We start from the raw sequence: 20,800 nt of genomic DNA on the forward strand, positions 1-20,800 counted from the left end.
CAGTGTTCTGGGCACTAGAGGGTACTGCCTACACAAAGTTATTATTCCATATTATTCATTACAAATACGAAATGTCAAAAGAACCTGGTACAAACCAAAATCCTACAAACACCAGAAAGAGGGCCAAGTGAAACTGAAATCACCAATCTTCCTGATAAAGATTTCAAAATAAAAATCATAAACATGCTCACAGAGCTACAGAAAAATATTCAAGACCTCAGGGAGAAATTCAAGAAAGAGATAAGAAAGTTTGAAAAATACAGTATCAGGAATGAAACATACAATGGAGGGATTTAAAAGATTAGATGAGATAAAGACTGTAAATGAAATAGAAATTAGAGAATAGGAATACAAAGAAGCTGAGGTACAGAGAGAAAAAAGGATCTCTACGAATGAAAGAATATTAAGTGAACTGTGTGACTAATCCAAACAGAATAATATTTGCATTATAGGGGTACAAGAAGAAGAAGAAGAGAGAAAAAGGGATAGAAACTGTCTTTGAGGAGGTAGTTGCTGAAAACTTCCCCAATCTGGGGAAGGAGATAGTCTCTCAGGCCATGGAGGTGCACAGATCTCCCAACACAAGGGACCCATGGAAGACAACACTGAGACATATAATAAATAAAATGGCAAAGATTAAGGACAAGGACAGAGTACTAAAAGCAGCCAGAGAGAGAAAAAAGATCATGTACAAAGGAAAACCCATCAGGCTATTATCAGACTTAACAGAAACCTTACAGGCAAGAATGGAGTGGCATGATATAGTTAATGCAATGAAGCAGAAGGGCCTCAAACCAAGAATACTCTGCCTGGCAAGAGTACATTTACATTTGAAACAGGGATTAAACAATTTCCAGATAAGCAAAAGTTGAGGGAATTTACCTCCCACAAACCATCTCTACAGTGTGTTTTGGAGGAACTGCTATAGATGGAAGTGCTCCTAAGGCTAAATAGCTGTCACCAGAGAAAATAAAACCACAGTAAAGGAAGTAGACCAATTAATTACTAAGTAAATGCAAAATTAAATCAACTACTTCCAAACTCAGTCAAGAGATACATAAAAAGTACAAAATATGACACCTAATATATAAAGAATGGAGGAGGAATAAAAAGAAGGGAGGAAAAAAAAGAACCTTTAGATTGTGTTTGAAACAGGGGAATAAGCAAGTTAAGTTAGACTGTTAGATAGTAAAGAAGCTACCCTTGATCCTTTGGTAACTATGAATCTAAAGCCTGAAATGGCAATAAGTATGTATCTATCAAAAATCACCCTAAATGGACTGAATGCACCAATCAAAAGACATAGAGTCACTGAATGGATAAAAAACAAGACCCATCTATATGCTGCCTACAAGAGACTCACTTCAAACCCAAAGACATACACAGACTAAAAGTGAAGGGATGGAAAAACATATTTCATGCAATTAATAGGGAGAAAAAAGCAGGAGTTGCAGTACTTGCATCAGCAAAATAGACTTCAAAACAAAGAAAGTCACAAGAGACAAAGAAGGACATTACATAATGATAAAGGGGTCAGTCCAACAGGAGGACATAACCATTATAAATACCTATGCACCCAACATAGGAGCATCTACATATGTGAAACAAATACTAACAGAATTAAATGGGGAAATAGAATGCAATGCATTCATTTTAGGAGACTTCAACACACCACTCATTCCAAAGGACAGATCAACAAGACAGAAACTAAGTAAAGGGACAGAGGCACTGAACAACAACACATTAGAACAGATGGTCATAACAGACATATACAGAACACTCCACCCAAAAGCAGCAGGACACACATTCTTCTCAAGTGCAGATGGAACATTTTCAAAAATAGATCATATACTAGGCCACAAAAAGAGCCTCAGTAAATTCAGAAGGATTGAAATTGTACCAACCAGCTTCTCAGACCACAAAGGTATGAAACTAGAAATAAATTATGCAAAGAAAACAAAAAATCTCACAAACACATGGAGGCTTAACAACATGCTCCTAAATAATCAATGGATCAATAACCAAATAAAAACAGATCAAGCAATATATGGAGACAAATGAAAACAATAACTCAACACCACAAAATCTGTGGGATGCAGTGAAGGCCGTGCTAAGAGGGAAGTATATCGCAATACAGGCATACCTTAGGAAAGAACAATCCCATATGATCAGTCTAACCTCACAATTAATGAAACTAAAAAAGGAAGAACAAATGAGGCCCAAAGTCAGTAGAAGGAGGGACATAATAAAGATCAAAGCAGAAATAAGTAGAATCAAGAAGAATAAAACAATAGAAAGAATCAATGAAACCAGGAGCTCGTTCTTTGAGAAATAAACAAAATAGATGAACCTGTAGCCAGACTTACCAAGAAAAAAAGAGTCCACACACATAAACAGACTCAAAGATGAGAAAGGAAATATCACTACGGACACCAGAGAAATACAAAGAATTATTAGAGAATACTATGAAAAATTGTATAACCTAGAAGAAATGGATAACTTTCTAGAAAAATACAACCTTCCAAGACTGACCCAGGAAGAAACAGAAAATCTAAACAGACCAATTACTAGCAATGAAACTGAATTGGTAATCAAACAACTACCTAAGAACAAAACTCCTGGACCAGATGGTTTCAGTGCTGAATTTTATCCAACATTTAGTGAAGACCTAATACATATCCTCCTTAAAGTTTTCCAAAAAATAGAAGAGGAGGGAATACTTCCAAACTCATTCTATGAGGCCAGCATCACTCTAATACCAAAACCAGGCAAAGACACCACAAAAAAAGAAAATTACACACCAATATCCCTGATGAACATAGATGTAAAAATACTCAACAAAATATTAGCAAACTGAATTCAAAAATACATAAAAAAGATCATCCATTATGATCAAGTAGGATTTATTCCAGGGATACAAGGATGGAACAATATTTGAAAATTCATTAACATCATCCACCACATCAACAAAAAGAGGGACAAAAAGCACATGATCATCTCCATAGATGCTGAAAAATCATTTGTCAAAGTTTAACATCCATTCATGATAAAAACTCTCAACAAAATGGGTATAGAGGGCAAGTACCTCAACTTAATGAAGGCCATATATGATAAACCCACAGCCAACAGCATAGTTAATGGTGAAAAGCTTAAAGCTTTTCCTCTAAGATCAGGAACAAGACAAGGATGCCCATTATGCCCACTTTTATTCAACATAGCTCTGGAGGTCCTAGCCATGCAATCAGACAAAACAAAGAAAAAAAGGCACCCAGTTGGTATGGAAGAAGTTAAACTGTCACTGATTGCAGATGACATGGTACTGTACATAAAACCCTAGGGAATCCACCCCAAAACTACTAGAACTAATAACTGAATTAAGCAAAGTTGCAGGATACAAAATTAATACACAGAAATCTGTTGTACTCCTATATACTAATGATGAACTAGCAGAAACAGAAATCAGGAAAATATTTTCATTGACAATTGCATCAAAAAGAATAAAATACCTAGGAATAAATCTAACCAAGAAAGTGAAAGACCTATACCCTAAAAGCTGTAAGACACTCATGAGAGAAATTGAGGAAGACACCAATAAATGGAAATATATCTCGTGCTCATGGATAGGAAGAATTAATATTGTCAAAGTGGCCATCCTGCCCAAAGCAGTCTACAGATTCAATGCAATCTGTATCAAAATACCAACAGCATTCTTCCATGAATTAGAACAAAGAGTTATAAAATTCATATGGAACCACCAAAGACCCCAAATAGCAAAAGCAATCCTGAGAAGGAAGAATAAAGCTGGGGGGATTAATCTCCCCAACTTCAAGCTCTACTACAAAGCCACAGTAATTTGTACTGGCACAAGAACAGACCCATAGATCAATGGAACAGAATAGAGAGTCCAGATATAAACCCACACATACATGGCGAATTTATATATGATAAAAGGAGCCATGGATATACAACGGGAAAATGACAGCCTCTTCAACAACTGTTGTTGGCAAAACTAGACAGTTACATGTAAGAGAATGAAACTGGATTATTGTCTAACTCCATACACAAAAGTAAACCTGAAAGGGATCTAAGACCTGAGTTTAAGTCATGAAACCATAAAACTCTCAGAAGAAAACATAGGCAAAAATCTCTTGAATATAAACATGAGCAACTTTTTCCTGAACAGATCTTGGGCAAGGGAAACAAAAGCAAAAATGAACAAATGGGACTACATCAAACTAAAAAGCTTCTGTATAGCAAAGGACACCATCAGCAGAACAAAAAGGCATCCTACAGTATGGGAGAACATATTCGTAAATGACATATATGATAAGGGGTTAATGTCCAAAATATATAAAGAACTCACATGCCTCAACACCCAAACAGCAAATAAACTGATTAAAAAATGGGTGGAGGATCTGAACAGACACGTCTCCAAAGAAGAAATTTAGATGGTCAACAGGCACATGAAAAGATGCTCCACATTGCTAGTTATCAGGGAAATGCAAATTAAAACCACAATGAGATATCAGCTCACACCAGTTAGGATGACCAACATCCAAAAGACAGGGAACAACAAATGCTGGCAAGGATGTGGAGAAAGGGGAACCCTCCATTCTTGGTGGGAATGTAAATTAGTTCAATGGTTGTGGAAAGCAATATGGAGGTTCCTCAAAAAACTAAGAATGGAAATACCATTTGACCCAGGAATTCCACTCCTGGGAATTTAGCCAAAGGAAACAAGATCCCTGATTCAAAAAGCATGTGCTTCCCTATGTTTATCACAGCACTAAAATAGCCAAGATATGGAAGCAACTTAAGGGTCCATCAGTAGATGAATGGATAAAGAAGAGGTGGTACATATACACAGTGGAATATTATTCAGACATAAGAAAAAAAACAAATCCTACTATTTGCAACAACATGGATGGAGCTAGAGGGTATTATGGCTCAGTCAAAGCCAGTTGGAGAAAGACAAGTACCAAATGATTTCACTTATTTGTGGAGTATAACAACAAAGCAAAACTGAAGGAACAAAACAGCAGCAAACTCACAGACTCCAAGAAGGGACTAGCATTACCGAAGGGAAGGGGTGGGGGAGGGCAGGTAGGGGAGGGAGGGAGAAGAGGATTGAGGGGCACTATGATTGGCACACATGGTGTGTGTGGGGTCACAGGGAAGACAGTGCAGCACAGAGAAGACAAGTAGTGACTCTGTGGCATCTTACTACGCTGATGGGCAGTGACTGCAGTGGGTGTGGGGGTACTTGATACTATGGGTGCATGTAGTAACCACAATGTTGCTCATGTGAAACTTTCATGATACCTTAAAAAACAAAAGTAAAAAAAAGAAATGAACACATGGTGTTGAATCACACAGGCTGCTTCCTATAATACAGATAGTTTTAGATTTGTTTAGCAGAAAGCCATTTAGAGCATACAGCTAGGCTCACAGAGCAAATCAGAAAAAAACGTGAGATCTTTTTACCCTCCAGAATGAGATCCTCCCGGAGACTCACCGCTTGGATTTTCTTCCTCAGCTGGGCATTAGTTCGGGATAGGCTCTTGGATACTGAGTTCAGGTAGTATATGGCCAGGCTGCAAGAGAAAAAGAGCATCCCCTGTGGTACTGAAATCTTTGGAAATTCCAAGAGTTGGATACCTCTCCCAAGGAATCAAGACAGGCTTCCTGGCTCGGGGGCTTTGTGTAGAGGCTTTACCTCTGGGCAGGGCAGAGGGAGGTCCTACCATCCTTAGTTCCCCACTTACTGTGGAAATGGCCTACACTTTCCTACCTCTCAGAGTGCTCAGTAAAGTTTGGCTAAAGGAATCATACCTCTTCTGGGCAATCTGAAGAGGTCAGGAAGTGGCAGGTTTTCTTGACCACTGTGTATCCTGGGTACCTGCCCTGTGCCAGGCTCTGCCGTGTGCATCCCATTCCACATCTCAGTGGTTTGGACAAAAGTCCCATGAAATAGAAAGGATGGCTCCTGCCTTTACAGTCAGTGCCCTGCCCTCAGAGAGGTCAAGTACTTTACTCAAGGTCAGCCCATCTATTAGCACTTGTTAAGAGCCCACATTGGAAGCCAAAGCTCTGTCCATGGTCTCAAAGTCTGGAAGAGGGCAGACAGGCACCCGATTCCTGCTCTAACAGTGCTGAGACATGCAACTGCAGATGCCCCGAAGGCTCCCTGTCCGCGGAGGCCTGACAGGAATTTCTGGGCCTGGGTTGGTAGTTTTTCAGTCCAGCCACTCAGGCTGACTGGGTGACTGAGTGTCCTTTGAGGCTATAGCCTGGCTTCCCTTTGACAGAACCTCAGGTCCAGGGTCATGATGGACTTACTACGTGGGAGGGGAGGGGCCCCAAAAGCCGGGCACCTCCTGAACGAGGGGCTCTGCTGGCCTGCTGCCTGGAAGTTTTTAGGTTCATCCTAAAAGCGTTTTAGGTTCCACTATTAATGTGCAGCCTCAGCTGCTCCCGTTTGGGTCTTCGTGAAGCAAAGTCTCAGAGGACTGTGCAAAGAGAAGAGAGGGGTGGAGGACAAGTGAAGGACCCGTCTGTTTAGGAAGGCCCTCCTCTGTCTGTGGCGTCACCCCTTCTCCTCATTAACAACCTATTTATTAGGGAGGAACTGGAAGTCAGGACAAAATGCTCATGGGTGGCTGTGTCCCTCTTGAGGCTGTTTCCAAAGTTAGCATTTCCCCTCCTGCCTGCAAGGGTCAGGTTTGGTGTCTGGGTTTCAGAATTCCCTCAGTGGGTCATGGGGTCGTCAGCTTGTCACTGTCTTGTCAGCCCTCCCTCATGCCGGAATTAGAAGCAGAGGATGTTTGAATCCAGGATGTAAGGAAGCACATGAATTCTGGAGAGCAATTCAGCACTATCTGAAAAGATTGAAGAAATGCATACATAAGACCCAGCAATTCCACTTCTAGAGGACTGTCACATTTGCACCAGGAGCACATTTAAAATAGCAAAAAAAGTGGCAAGAACCCAATTATCTCTATGCAGAGGAATGGATAAACTGTGGTTTAGTCATACAAGGGAACACAACAGCCATGAAAATGTGTGCTCATGTATCTGCATAGATAAATCCCCCAGACATAATGTTGAGTGAGGAAAACTTTGTAATGTGAACCATTCATTAAAGCATTTTAAACTCAGAAGACAATGGTACATACACATGTGATGGAAGTACCAAAATATGTATGGAAATGATTAAAATGAATCCAAATAGTGGTTATGGAGAGGGTGAAAGAGAGAAAGACCAGGTGGGGCTTGAAGTATATCTGTAACATTTTCTTTCTTTTAAAAAGAGACAGCTCTAGAGCAAATATTGCAAAATATTAACATCTGCTTAGTCTTGTGATCAGGTACATTGTTGTCTGTACTTTTCTTTATGTTAGGAATATTTAATAATTTTTTAAAAGCATGCAAAATAGGTTTCTATTAAGGAAAAAAATACTAAGGTTTCACTAGTATATTTTTGATGGCAGCAATTCAAATTCAGGACTCTTATTTCCTGGGTTCTGTTTTTCCTTCCTTCCCTATGTTAAAAAAAGAAATGAGCCCCAAACGGCATCCTCCCCCAACCCACTAAAAAGCAACCCAAGAACAATCTTTTCTTTTCTTTGCTAATAATTTCTTGACCCATCCTCCTTTCCATAAAAGTCCTTCGAATTTTATTTTTTCATACAACTCCTTGGAGCATCTCTCTACTTGGTAGGTGGGATGCTGCCCGATTCAAGAATCACTTAGTAAATCCAATTAGGTCTTTAAATTTACTGGGTTGAATTTTAACACCTGTTCCTTCTTTGCATATTCATTGTTTGCCCCCTATGCTTAGACTCGGGGCTGGTTGTTGGGGTTACAAAACCACCCCCTCTCCTCAGTCTTAGAGGGCTAGTGATGATGAACCAAATGTTCCAGGGCACAGGGTGCTCCGTGGGAAAGTCCCAGGGCCCAGCCAGGAACAGAGGCCCAGCCTCTGCTTTCTCAGACACTCAGAGCCCAGAAGTCTTCGATGTTGCTAATGAACCTTTGGAAGGGAGTTGAGATACTGTCAGGAGCTGCCTGTACTCCTTGGATCCTATCTCCAGTGTGCTCCCTGGAACACTCAGACCAGCCAGTACTTTCACCACTTTGCCTGAAGCTTCCCTTCCATCCTGGACTTTATGCCCAGGATTGCAGCTGGCCCAAGCTGCCCTGGCATTACCCAAAGCCTCTCCCCTCCCATTTCTCCCAGAAGCACTCAGTCAGGTAGGGCAGCTGGTCTACCAATACCCTGGAGTGGGGTAACTCAGGCACACTGTTTCCTAGGGCTCCCCAGCAGGGTTAAGGTCCTCTCCGTGGTAATAAGGCACCTTTCTGTCCTTTCTGTCTCTTCCCTACCCCCTCCCCAACAAATGACTTGCATTTGAATCTTTGTCTTAGGATCTGCTTCCAGGAGCACCAGGCTAAGAAGGCAAGAAGGAATGACTTGACAAGGAGGTGTGAACTGTGAGGGGAGGTTTCCATGCAGCAGAGCTGCCCCGGCTAACTTACAACATCAGCAGGATGGCTGGAATGATCAGGCCTGGATTGGCGAGGAAAGCAAAGATCTTGCCCAGGAAGGTAGGGAAATCGTTCTCAACTGTCTCTTGGATGACATCATACATTCTGTTTTTCCCACTGGAAACAGGACAGGACACACGAGCATGCTGTGAAGCTCATAGGGCACACACAACTGTGACCACACCCCCAGGGGCCCAAAGCTGCCACTCACCACTGCTTTCCTGGAAGAACCAGAGCTGCAGAGGTTTGACATCTTTTGGCACAATACTGAAAATGTCTCTGCTCTACTTTTCTCATCTGTATAATACAGTATAATAATAGCATAGTATAATATCATATTATAAGTAAAATATAAGTATTTCAGAGAATTGTATGGAGGGCATAGACATGAATGCATATGAAATATTGAGATTGGGGCTGTCAAATTATAAGTGCCTTCCAAAATATTGCAGCTAGAAGCCTCATTTTTCTCTTGTGTTGGGGTGGCAAACAATGGCCCATGGACCGAATTTGGCTTGCTACCTGTTTTTTATATGGCCTGTGAGATTAGAATGATTTATTTGTACATATTTAAATTGTTGGAAAAAATATTAAAAGAATAATATTTTATGATATGTAGAAATTGAATTATGAAATTCAAACTTAAGTGTTTATAAATAAGTGCTACTGGAACACAGCCATACTCATGTATTTACATATTGTCTAGGGTTCCTTTTGTGCAATAATGGCAAACATGAATAGTTGTGCCAAAGACCACTTGTGAACATCTCAATGCCTAGCACTGTTGCACAGCACACGACAAATCGCAGTAATGCAGTTACATGACAGCATTTCAAGTGCCAAGCATATCACCAATATTATGACATTTACTTAATTTACTTTTTATTATCAGTATATACCCATCATGTAAAATATGGATTATTTTGGGACCATGTAAAAAATGCATTATTTTGTCATTGCGTCATAACGTATTAGATGATACATGAATTTCTAGTGCCCACAGGAACAAATGACCATTTCTACCATGTGGCTCTCCCTTCAGCCTGGTGTCCCAGACCTTCCTCAGCTCAGCATGGTCTTCTACTCTAGATCTAGCCCCGCTTTTCCTTCTGTCTGAACCCTGTCCAGCCAGAGGACAGTCTGCTCTGAGCTCCTGCTGCTGTTCCCCTTTGAGCACCCAGCCCTCACTGAGGGGCACCAACCATAGGGCTTTAACTGGTTAAGTTGCTTATAAACTGAGAAGTACCACATCAGCATTCCCCAAAGTGTGTTGCTCCACACTGGTAGGCACACCGGGATGAGAGTGGGATGAGATGCGTGAAGCCCTGGGGAGCAGCAGTCAGGGAGGTACTGACTCAGGGCCAGGCAAGTGCAGGTCACTGCCTCGCTTGCCTCACACTACTCCCAGCCCTGGGGGGCTGTCACATGAAGAAAGGGTCTGTGGTCAGTAAGGATGGAAACACTGGCTTGTACACATTATCTTCCAAGCCTTTAATGAAGGACTGTGCTCCTTGAGCATTTCTAAGTGAAAAGGTGGCAGATAAAAGGGGAAGCCATCCAAACTACTTGAGCCACAGACCCTTTTTATGGAGGAGAGAGCGAGCTTTGTTTTCAGAGGTTCTCACATCTGGAAAGAGAGGAGTAGATGCACATTATTTCTCAGTCCACCTCCTTACATAATTATTTATCTCTTCGTACAATGTCCAGCTCCTAAATGAGTCCAGTTATACTGTGAACCCACAGTGCCTGCAAATGCTCCGCAGAGCATGGGAACCCAGTTAAGAGTCTCCGAAGCTGCTTCACATTTGAATGGCACTTGTAAATAGCTGGTCATTTCATCTTCAGCACCTTCCTGGTCCTCATCCTACTGTAAAGTAATCCAGGGTAGTAGATTACCCGTATGTTAAAAGATTAGAGCTGCACTGTCCAATATTGTAGCCACTGACCATGTGTGGTTATTTAAATTAAAATGAATTTCAATGAAATAAAGAAATCCAGTTTCTCAGTTTGGTTCTCATTTCAAGTGCTCAACAGCCACATGTGGTTGGTGGCTACCATACCGGATTGCACAGACATGGGACATTTCCATCCTTGTAGAAAACTATTGAACAACACTGATGATTTGCCCAGGGCTCTGTGGCTTTTTGCAGGCTGATATTGACACCAGAACCAGAATTATCAGCCAGTGCTCTGGGCAGGCAGCCCCAGAGAGGAGCTGCTCCTATGCAACCAAGACTATGCACCTGAATGGCCCGCAGTCAAAGGAGGGTGGGAGGGACATGATGGTGTAGGCCACTGGCAGGAGGCTGAGGAAGAGCACCAGCAGCAGGAGGCCCATGTAGAAGTTGTTGGAACGGGAGGCTTTGAACACACGTTCATGGGGGACGTTGCTGCTCATCACCGCCCAGCACTGGAAGTACATGGAGGTCAGCAGGCGCAGCACATTGATGCCCACCAGTCCTGGAGCATAGAAAGAGCCCATCCTGGGAGTGCAGAAACCACATTTCTGGTCAGCTGGACACAGGGGAGGTCAGGGAGGGATGACAGAAGGAAATGGGATCGATGGGTTTGGGGTATGAGGCCTAGGTGCTTTCTCTGCAGGTCCCATGGGAGGGGGTCTCCCTTTTAACTAGGACATTTACCACCAAGCCCTAGCCACCTATTCCTTAAGACAGGGGGATACTCTGAGCATTACTGGGCTGGGTTCTGGCCAGGATTTTGCCACTGCCTCACCACTAGGGATAGCAAGTTATGTGGTCTCCTGTCTGTTTCTTTATGGTCTCCCTAAAACCACATTGGTGCTCAAAAAAGTATTTCAAATCCTTAAATTAAGAGAATGGACATTGGCTTGCAGTGAGCTCTTGGCATCTTGGAAGTCTTCAGCTGGACTTATGCAGTCTCTTTCCAGCTCCCTTCTAGACAGGGACACAAGCTCTGTAGTGCATTTAGCTTAGCTTCTTCTCTCCTTCCTTTTTTCTCCCTCCCTTCTTCTTTCTTTCCTCCTCTTTCCCACCTCCCTCTCTCCCTCCCTTCATTGTACCTCCTTCCTCCCCTCCCTACTTTTTCCTTTGTTCCTTCCTCCCTGCCTCCATCAAGGGCAGGACATGGTGGGGCCCGGGGAGGGGCAGGCACTGTCTGGTTTCCATTGACTCCTGCCCTCTATTTGTCATGTGAAAGAAGGGAGCTCAGAGAGGACAGACAGTAAGCTTTGTTCAGCCTCTGCCCAGGTGGTTGAGAAACAAAGCCTGGCATTCCAGTTTTTTTGAATCCCCAAATGAGATGATCCCCAAACAAAATGTACAGCTCACCAGATCATTCCTTGGTTGAAGATCAAACCAAGCACATTTCCGCTAATATCAAACTCAGCGTATGAGGGCTGCAGGGAGAGAAAGGAGGCTGACTGTTAAGAGTGTCAGCCAGACCCCAGTCCAGCCCACTGGCTAAGCCAGGGCCCCTCCATCCTAAGGAGCCTGCTCTCTTGATTGGAGAGGAACTTTAGAGTCCGAGGCCTGTTTCTTTAGTACGTTGTCAGCTTTTTAAGAATAGTTTTGAAGTTCACAAAGTTGAAACCTTTTTTCCATTTCTTTTTCAATCAAAAATGTGAGAATCTTTTTTACCTTTTAGGACCTGCAGGGTGACACTGTGGTCTTGGGAGGACTGGGGCCCCTAAGAGAACATTGTATCAAGGCTCTAATCAGAAATGTACCTTGAAATTATAATGAAGAAGTAAATCCAGTAAATAATGAAATGCAAACAATTAAACAAGGAGTCAAATGAAAAGCTTCAAAAAAAAACCAGCCGCGCAAAAGTAAATCAACAACTTTTCTCTCCATTTTCCTCTAGTCTGAGAGCAATTCATTGAAAGAAAAGAGCTCAATCAGATTCAAATCTTCAATCTGATTCTGATTACCAGAGTTTTGGAGATCTGTTGATTATGTGAAAGAACACACTGCGTGGGAGCCCTGGGGAGTCCAGGTCCTTAGGAAGCATGCCTGAGCCAGACTTCCCATCTGTCTTCCAGAAATGGAGGTGAAGGGTGACAGGAATGGGAGAGAGAGAAAGGAAGGTCGGGCAAGTAAGGATCAGAGGGGGAGACAAGCATAATCCAAATACATAAGAGTTCACTCTTGGGAATTTAAAATTTAACACTTTAAAATATTGTAAAAACTTTTTTATCTACTGGGTTTTGTGTCCTGCTTAGAAACATCTTCCTCACCCCAAGGTTATCAGTTTATATATGCTTTCTTTTAGAGGTCTATGATTTCATTTTTTGATATTTAAATCTTTGATTCCTCTATAGTTGATGTATTTAGGTGAAATGGGTGAGAGATATAGCGCCCCCTGCCCCCACAATGGTTAACCAGTTGTCTCAATGTATTTGTTATATAATCCTTTTTTCCCACTGGTTTGAAAGACTCCCTTTATCATAAACTGAATTTCTACATAGCTTGAACCCATTTCTGGACCTTTTATTCTGCTCCATTGATAAGTTTGTCTATTCCCAGTTTTTCATTATGACAGCTGCATAGTATGTTTTAATATAATGGTAGGTCAGTCCCTTTCATTCTGCTATGTTAAAAGTTTTCCTGGCTATTTCCCCATGCCTATTTTTAGAGTAAACTTTAGTATTATTTTGGGACCTTGTTATACTTGTAAATTAATTTAAGGGCAATGATATCTTAGCAATGTTGTGTCTTCCTATTAGAAAGGGCATTCTCTTTGAGCCTGAGGTCTTTCATCCTTGCTCTCAGATGAGATTATGAAGATATCCTTGTTGGTGAGAAGTTGAGTTGGTGTCTAAAATTGTGGCTGGTTACTAAAAGAAAAAAATACGACAGAAACCTGTGCTAGAGCCCTTACCTGGACCAGATACCCTGCTGCAGGCCAGGGTGAGGATGACATAGGTAAACAAGACATGGAGCTCAAGGAGGAGGTCGCCTCCAACACCAGTGACTATTGGGTTGGTGAGTGAGGTGTTGTGGAAGAGTCCTACACAGGACAGATGAGGCCAGAGAGTCTACCAGATCACAGAAGGCCACTGCAGAGAGGAAGTGACACACATTTAGAATGAACAGTTTTCCCATGCAGGTGGGGACGAGGCATGTCCAGGTGGAGAAAATAAGAGTCAAAAGTTTCTCAAAGCATAATATAGAAGACAGCACCACTGGTCACTGTGTTCTTGGTGTGTTCCAGGACTTTCTGAAGCATTCTACCCTCCCTAACTCCAGAATTTCATTAGTCTAAAAAATTACCCATACCCACTCTCTGCTCACACAGTGTGGACTTCTAAGACTAGTGTTCTTTGCCTTCCCTGCTGAAAGGTGGTGCTGCTTCAGCATTGCTCTACCGATCTATCTGCTCAGCACTGAGGCGTGTGATCCACCTTTCCCAAGGCCAAAAGCCTCCATTTCCCAGATAAGGAGCTCACATTGTTAATTACACTGGGAAAAAGCAGAGTCTCCTCTAAGAAGGGCCCTTAAAGGAAATACAGATGAAATACTTTTCTACTTCACAGAGCAGAGACTGACATTAAGCATCTAAAGAAATGCATAAGAATGCATCTGACTATATCAGATTGGATGACTGAGACGTCTTTCTGTGGAATGTCCATGGAACAGTGACCTACAAATCCAGCCTCCAGGTCCCAGCACCAGCAGTAGTTCATGAACCGGACAAAACAAGCCCGCAGGAAGTCCCCCAGCAGGATGGTGATGTAGGTTACCAGCATGTCAGACACCGTCAGTCTCATGAATTCCTGCAAGGCGAACACAGAAAGAGGGGGTGGTCACTGTTTGACCTTGTCCATTTCTCCCGACTGACTGCAGCCAAGGAGAGTCACCCCCACCCACCTGAACTCTTCTCTGTGACCTTCTGGTTCTTGGTGGCAGAGTGGTGGTGCAGAGAAAGGAACCAGGCTTTGGAAAACACTCGAGGTCTCAGCTCTACAAGTTACTAATTGTATTGCTCTGGAATAACCTCTAAACCTTTTGAAGCCAATAACGATATTAACCTTCCAGGGTTATTGTAAAGCTTAGTGATTATATGTGCAAATTTCCTGTCATGTTGGCAGTACTCAACGCTTGGTAGTCATCAGCGCTGTGGCACAGCTAGAGGACCTCATGGCTCCCTCCTTGCTTCCGCCACCTGTTCAGAAGTGCGAGCTGCCTCACCTAAGACTCAATCTGACCATCACACACAGGGGACAACAGCCAGCTTTCTTCACCTCCTGCTACTTGGATTTTTTTCTTGATTATAAACAAAATAATGCAGGTTTTTCATTGAGGCACATAGCAGATGAACCAAAAGCCAGAATTTTCTGTTTTGTTGAGTATATAAAATTTATTATTATTTTTTTAAATTGAAAAGATCTAGCAGGCATCATTACAACACCTAACAGACTTGGAGTTCCTAGGAGGCACAGGGTCTGCTTTATTAATTTTTGTATCCTCCAAGATGATTAAAAAATGTTTGCGGGATGAATGGCTGATGAGTTTTCAGGGTTATTCCTCCATAATGGAAGACAAACTGATGTGGGTCAGGTCTCCACTTCTGTGCAAGATGATGCACTGGGCCTCCGGGTGGAGGTGATGGAGGGCACGGGTGGGCAGGACACAGGACCTTAAACCCACCACCACGAACAAGCTCAGAGAGAAGTAAGCTTTAATCAGTGATGAGCATTCAGGGAGGAAGGCAACAGATGCCTTCCAAGGACGTGGAGCAGCAGATGAGACATTCTATAGCAGAATATTCCAAAGGAATCCTGTAGGTGATGAACTCCTTTTTGCTTTCTAAAGAGGTTGAATTGTATTGACCTGAGGTCTTTCTCTGTTACACACTGTGATAGGTTTAAAAATGCAGGAGCTGGGGAAGCTTAGTTGCTCTGCACATTGAAGATGATGAGGATTTGAGAGTGTGGGGGAATCTGAACTGGAGGAGGCAAGAAATGGTGAGTCTGAGCCCTCCACGAAGGAAGTGGGGAGAAGGGCCCCAGTAGGGCCCCACGGGAGGTAGACTGTGCAGCAGGAACATGTCTGTGGGCCTGTAGGCAGTGTTTGATGGGGTGTGTGATGTAATCCTCTCCTCCCTTGTACATCATCATCCTCAGTTAGGAAGACTGTTGTCTAATGCTCTATGTGAGTGGATTCTTCAGGGGACCCACAATGACGTAATAAACTGTGCATCTTAGTGGGGCGGCAGGTGAATAGAAACCGCACGTTGAGAGATGGAGTTGAGGAAGAAAAGGTAGTATTACCTAGTATTACTGATCCCGGTATTACCTGGGAATACTTCAGATTTCTATCTAGGAAGGCAAAGAACATTAGCCTCTGAAGTCCGTACCGTGCAAGCTACAGGAATGGTAGTGAAGTGGACAAGGGGAAATGGTAGTTATTAATGTTTGAGATGCTAATGAAAGTCATTAATTCTCTATAGAAAAATGCACAGGCGCATATACACACAAAACCTGCATCCAGTTTTTAGGAGCATTCATAACTTCCAGGTGGAGAAGCTCAGGCTTTTGGTGAAATCTGCAGTGAAACTAAAGAAATTGAAGTGGTATTAGTTTGATGAAAGGAGCATATAGGGAAACATGTGAGAAACTAAAAACAATGAGAATGTGAAAAGATGGAACTTTACTAAGAAATATTGAATTGATGTTTTGGTGGCTTAAAAATGGAAATATCAAGGAAGGAATAACAAAGAACTGAGAACAGGCAGGGGTCCCCTTTTCAGGAGAATGTAACTACTCACGATGCCCACGGCTGTTTCCCAGCAAGAACCCCGGGGCACATCTGCAGGGTGCAGGGGTGGCCGGGGGCTACTCTCGTTCCAACCCGAGGAGTTGTAATAATTAAAAACAGTCCAGTGAGTGATGTTCTTCATTGCCTCTTCCTGAGAAAGCTAGAACAGAAGATGGAGATGCAGAGGTGGAAGGAGCCAGGGGTGGTCCGGCTGTTTCCAGAGGAGCAATGATTAATCCCAGCATACGCCACAATCCTATACCTAGCCTCTGCCCTGCCCCTCAACAGAGTCTCTCCAGAAATGCCCTCCCTGCCTTTCAATCTACACAGGAGAGAGGGGAAATTTCCATGAAGTTAGACTTCTCTAAATCATTATCCATCCATCCATCCATCCAGTCATCCATCCATCCAAGCATTCATTCATTCTTTTGAGACTAGTTTATTCAGGGTCTATTCTGGGTGTATGAGGCAGTGGTGATGCAGGAGTGAACAAGAGAGCTGGTGCTTTCCTGAGAAAGTTCACAGTCTAGTATGTGACAGCGATGAACAGACAGACAATTGCAGAACAATGATAAGAGCTACAGAACATTTTCTCTGAGGATTGAGGAAATCCACATCAGCAGGGGGAGTTACAGAAGACCCCCTGGAGGCAGTGACATCTGAGCCAAAACCTTAGGGAGGAATAGTCAACTCATTAAACATGGGGAGAAGGGTAGAGAGAGGGGCAAGAGAGGATTTTGCCCTGTGGAGGAAATGTGAGCTCAGGAGGGTGGAACAGGAGGGGAGGCAGAGATGCAGGTTAAGAGGCTAGGCCGGATTCAGTCACTTCCATCCGTAGAATCTTCCAACAGATTCCTGTTAACCCCAAGAAAGAGTTCATGCAACTCAGTAATGGGGCGGACTGGGGAAGGAGCCTCATCATTTGGCCGTTCCCCCCAGCTTCATTGTTCACTTCTCACCCTCTCCTCTACTGTTCAGCCACTATGCAGTTCCCTGTTTGCATCCTCTGCTTTTTCCAGTCTCCTGAGGTTCCCCAGGGTGGGGTCTGGTGGCCTCCTCTGCACACCATGCTGCCCTGCGCTTGTCCCCACTGAAACACATACCACAGCATGCTGTGATCAAGGAGTCTGTCTCCCAGCCAGTGTGTGGACACCCTTGGATGTGTCTTGTTGTCTTCGGTACCCCCAGCACCTGACCTTGTGGGTGCCCCATAGCCATCTGGTGAGCAGTGATGATAGGTCAAGTCAACTATGACTCATCATCTCAACGGATGCTTACTTGGCTGGTAAACGTTTATAGCCACATGAAACCATAAGGGAAAGGCTGCAGATAAAATATTAAAGGTACCAAATGACATGTATATGACATGAAGAAAGAAAAAGACAGTGAAGAACTGCAGCAAAATGTTAACAGTGGTTGTCTTTGGGGTGTAGGATTCTGGAGATGTTTTTTTCCTCCTTTTACTTTTCTGAACTTTCCAAAAGTTCATTAATTAATATGAATTATGCATAAGGAAAACATTATTATATTCTAAAAGGGAAATTTGGTGGTCACCAGGGATTTGGAGTAGTCTGTGGTCCTTACTTTGAGGTGGACGTCATCCATCAGGGCCAAGAGAAATGTGTAGAGGTTCCCCAGGAAAAGCGCAAAGATGCGGCCCAGCTGCCACTTCAGTCCAATGCGTGGGTGGTAATGCTCCAGGGCAGCGATGGTCTCAAACAGAGGGGGACAAAACATCCCAAGCAGGGACATCACAATTTCTACCTGAGAAATCAGGAAAGACTAGATTACTTGTGTCATCAATATCACTAGCTTGGCCACCCCCAGGGTCCTGCACTGCCATCTCCTTATTGTCCCCTCATCCACCTCCGGAGATGCCCTAGGGTCTCTGCAACCTTCTGTGTGACCCCAGCTAAGGTGTCAACATGCCCTGAGCAGTAAGCTTATGTCCTACACATAATAACTGCTCTGTGACTGGTTGCTATCACAATTATTGCTATTAGTATTGATAAAAAAAGCAAACTTTCTTTGAGAATGAAATGGGTTAACATACAGGACAGTGCCTTGTGTTCTGTAAAAGTTGTGAGCTGGGTAAGAGTCACCCATGGAGTCCTCATCCCAGGAGCATGGTGAACAGGAAGGTCAGATCACAGAAGGGAACTGACAGTAGAGGGATACAGTTAAGAGTGTGGCATTTGGACTCAGCTCTCTAGGTTTGAGCCCCAGTTCTATCACTTGCTGGCTTGTAAATTAGGAAACGTTACATAGCTTCTCTGAGCTGATAGTTTCTTTAGGTGTAAAATGGTGATTCTAGGTGGTTCTTCTGCTGGCATTACCAGGATTCATTCATGTATCTCTGGTCCGCTGACTCATTCACATGTCTGGTAGTTGATTGGCTATCATCTAGGGTAATGAGATAACTGAGCCATGTGTCTCTCATCATTCAGCAGGCTAGCCCAGGATTGTTCATAAGGTGGAGGTCCCAGGGTTCCCAAGAGAGCAAGTTCAATACACAAGCACTTTTAAATCTGCTTGTATCATGGTTGCTAATGTCCCATTGGTTAAAGTAAGTCATATGGCCAAGCCCAGCTGGATTCAAGGGATGGGGAAACAGATGCCACCTCTTCTTGAGAGGACAGAAAAATAACTTTGCAAAGAAATGTACATACAAGAATGGGAAGAATTTGTAGCCATTTTTACCAACTACCACAGATGTCAAACTCCCAAAAGAGATTTATGGGTTCAATATAATCATAATAAACCTTAATGAGTTTTACTGTGGATCCCAGTGAGAGAACTCATTCTACCAGGTATCAAGACATACTATAAAGACATAGTTTGTCAGTGTGTAATTAATGCAGGAACAAATAGACCAATGAAATAGAAAAGAGAGCCCATGATCATGCCCACACATTAATAGACTCTTGATTTATGATGTATGGCACTGTAGAGCCATGAGGAAAAGGTCACTTTTTAAATAATTGATGTTAGGACAACTGGCTGTCCAGTTGATTGACATGCTAATTACAATCCAGCTTTACCTAGCTGTGAAAGCCTAGTAACAGTGACTCTTTGTTCAAGATGGTCATGCTACTTGACTAGAAAAGGATGTAATTTCACTTTTTAAAACAAGTCCTGTGATCCAGACTTTCAGTAATTCAATGGAATGGCATAGGAGCTAGTATAGTTTCAGTATTTGCCCTCAACATTCACTTCAGCAGAGATGTCCTCCTTACCTCATTTCTTTCATACCAGCTGACGTTCTGCATTTTGGAGAATTCCTGGGATCGCTTAACCACAAAGTAAATGAGGTACCCACTTCCACACAAGCAGCAGATGATGAGAAAGTTGGCCAGGACACGGAGAAATCTTGTCAGATGGATATTTTCGTCTTTGTTACTCTCTTGTTCATCCACTATTGATTCCTTAATTTATGAAAATAAGATGTGAATAATGACAGGCCAGGAACCAACAGGCACCATTGTTGCTGAGCTCCTGAGATTACTACTTCCTGTATTTCCATAAATGAAATAATACAGAGGAGTGGGTATGGAGCACTGTTGCTCTATGAAGAATTGGTTGTTTTCTTTAAGAAAATATATTTTGTTGTTAATGTTATTTTGGTACATGTAATAACAAAAGCTTAGATTTCTTGCATACTTACTATAAGCCAGATATAATGGTAAACACTTGCCATGCATTATCCCTCTTAATCCCAAACACAAGCCAATAGTTACTGTTGGTAACTAATCACAGATACTAAGGCCCAGAGAGATTTTAGCAACTGTGTGACTGAGATTGTTTTAAATCTATAGGTCAAAAGGTTAAAACTGAATCTTAACAATACGGATTCTTCCAATCCAGAGGTCAGCAAACTTTTTCTATTAAAAGCCAGATAGTAAATATTTTTGGCTTTGCAGGCCATGTGGTCTCTCTTATAACTACTTAACTATGCTGTAGCAGCATGAAAGCAACCACAGACAATATGTGAATACATGAGCATGGCTTTATTTCAATATATCAGTAATTCTGTAACAACTTCCTATGTTGACAGATAATAATTACACAGGTTGGGATGAGCATCTAATAATTAGATAATTGTAGAATCATTGTGTTGTATACTTGAAACCAACATAATACTGTGTATCAACTATTATTCAGCAAAAAAAAAACATAAGCAGCAGGCTGGATTTGGGCCCTGGACTATAGTTTACTAACCCTTGTTCTAATCCATGAAGATAGTATATCTCTCCATTTATTTAGGGCATGTTAGTTTCTTTCAGCGATGTTGCGTATTTGTTGTTGTGAATCTATTCCTAGTAATTTTATGTAATTCATGTAATTTTATTGTAAGTGGAATTAAAAATAATTTTCTAATTGTTGTTAGTATATAAAAATACAATAGATTTTTTATTATAATCTTCATATTCTGCATCAGTAACTGCCTGTGAAGACAGAAATAGTATGGAAGAGCCAAAATGGCAAAGGTCTCCTGGATACCAAAGTGCCTGGAA

At 42.4% G+C, this 20,800-nt stretch overlaps 1 protein-coding gene across 1 annotated transcript in view; it reads right to left on the reverse strand.

The window, feature by feature from the left end:
* Positions 1-20,800, reverse strand: part of TMC2 (transmembrane channel like 2) — a 61,855-nt gene that overhangs the window by 3,700 nt on the left and 37,355 nt on the right. The window contains exons 11-18 of the mRNA XM_057503281.1: positions 19,523-19,711; positions 17,871-18,050; positions 16,297-16,446; positions 14,174-14,302; positions 11,856-11,923; positions 10,791-11,030; positions 8,539-8,664; positions 5,516-5,594 (exon numbers count right to left, since the gene is read on the reverse strand). Coding sequence (XP_057359264.1) covers positions 5,516-5,594; positions 8,539-8,664; positions 10,791-11,030; positions 11,856-11,923; positions 14,174-14,302; positions 16,297-16,446; positions 17,871-18,050; positions 19,523-19,711 — 1,161 coding nt within the window. The remainder of the gene's footprint in view (positions 1-5,515; positions 5,595-8,538; positions 8,665-10,790; positions 11,031-11,855; positions 11,924-14,173; positions 14,303-16,296; positions 16,447-17,870; positions 18,051-19,522; positions 19,712-20,800) is intronic.

This window comes from Manis pentadactyla, chromosome 5 (assembly GCF_030020395.1).
Source record: "Manis pentadactyla isolate mManPen7 chromosome 5, mManPen7.hap1, whole genome shotgun sequence".
Taxonomy (NCBI): Eukaryota; Metazoa; Chordata; class Mammalia; order Pholidota; family Manidae; genus Manis; species Manis pentadactyla.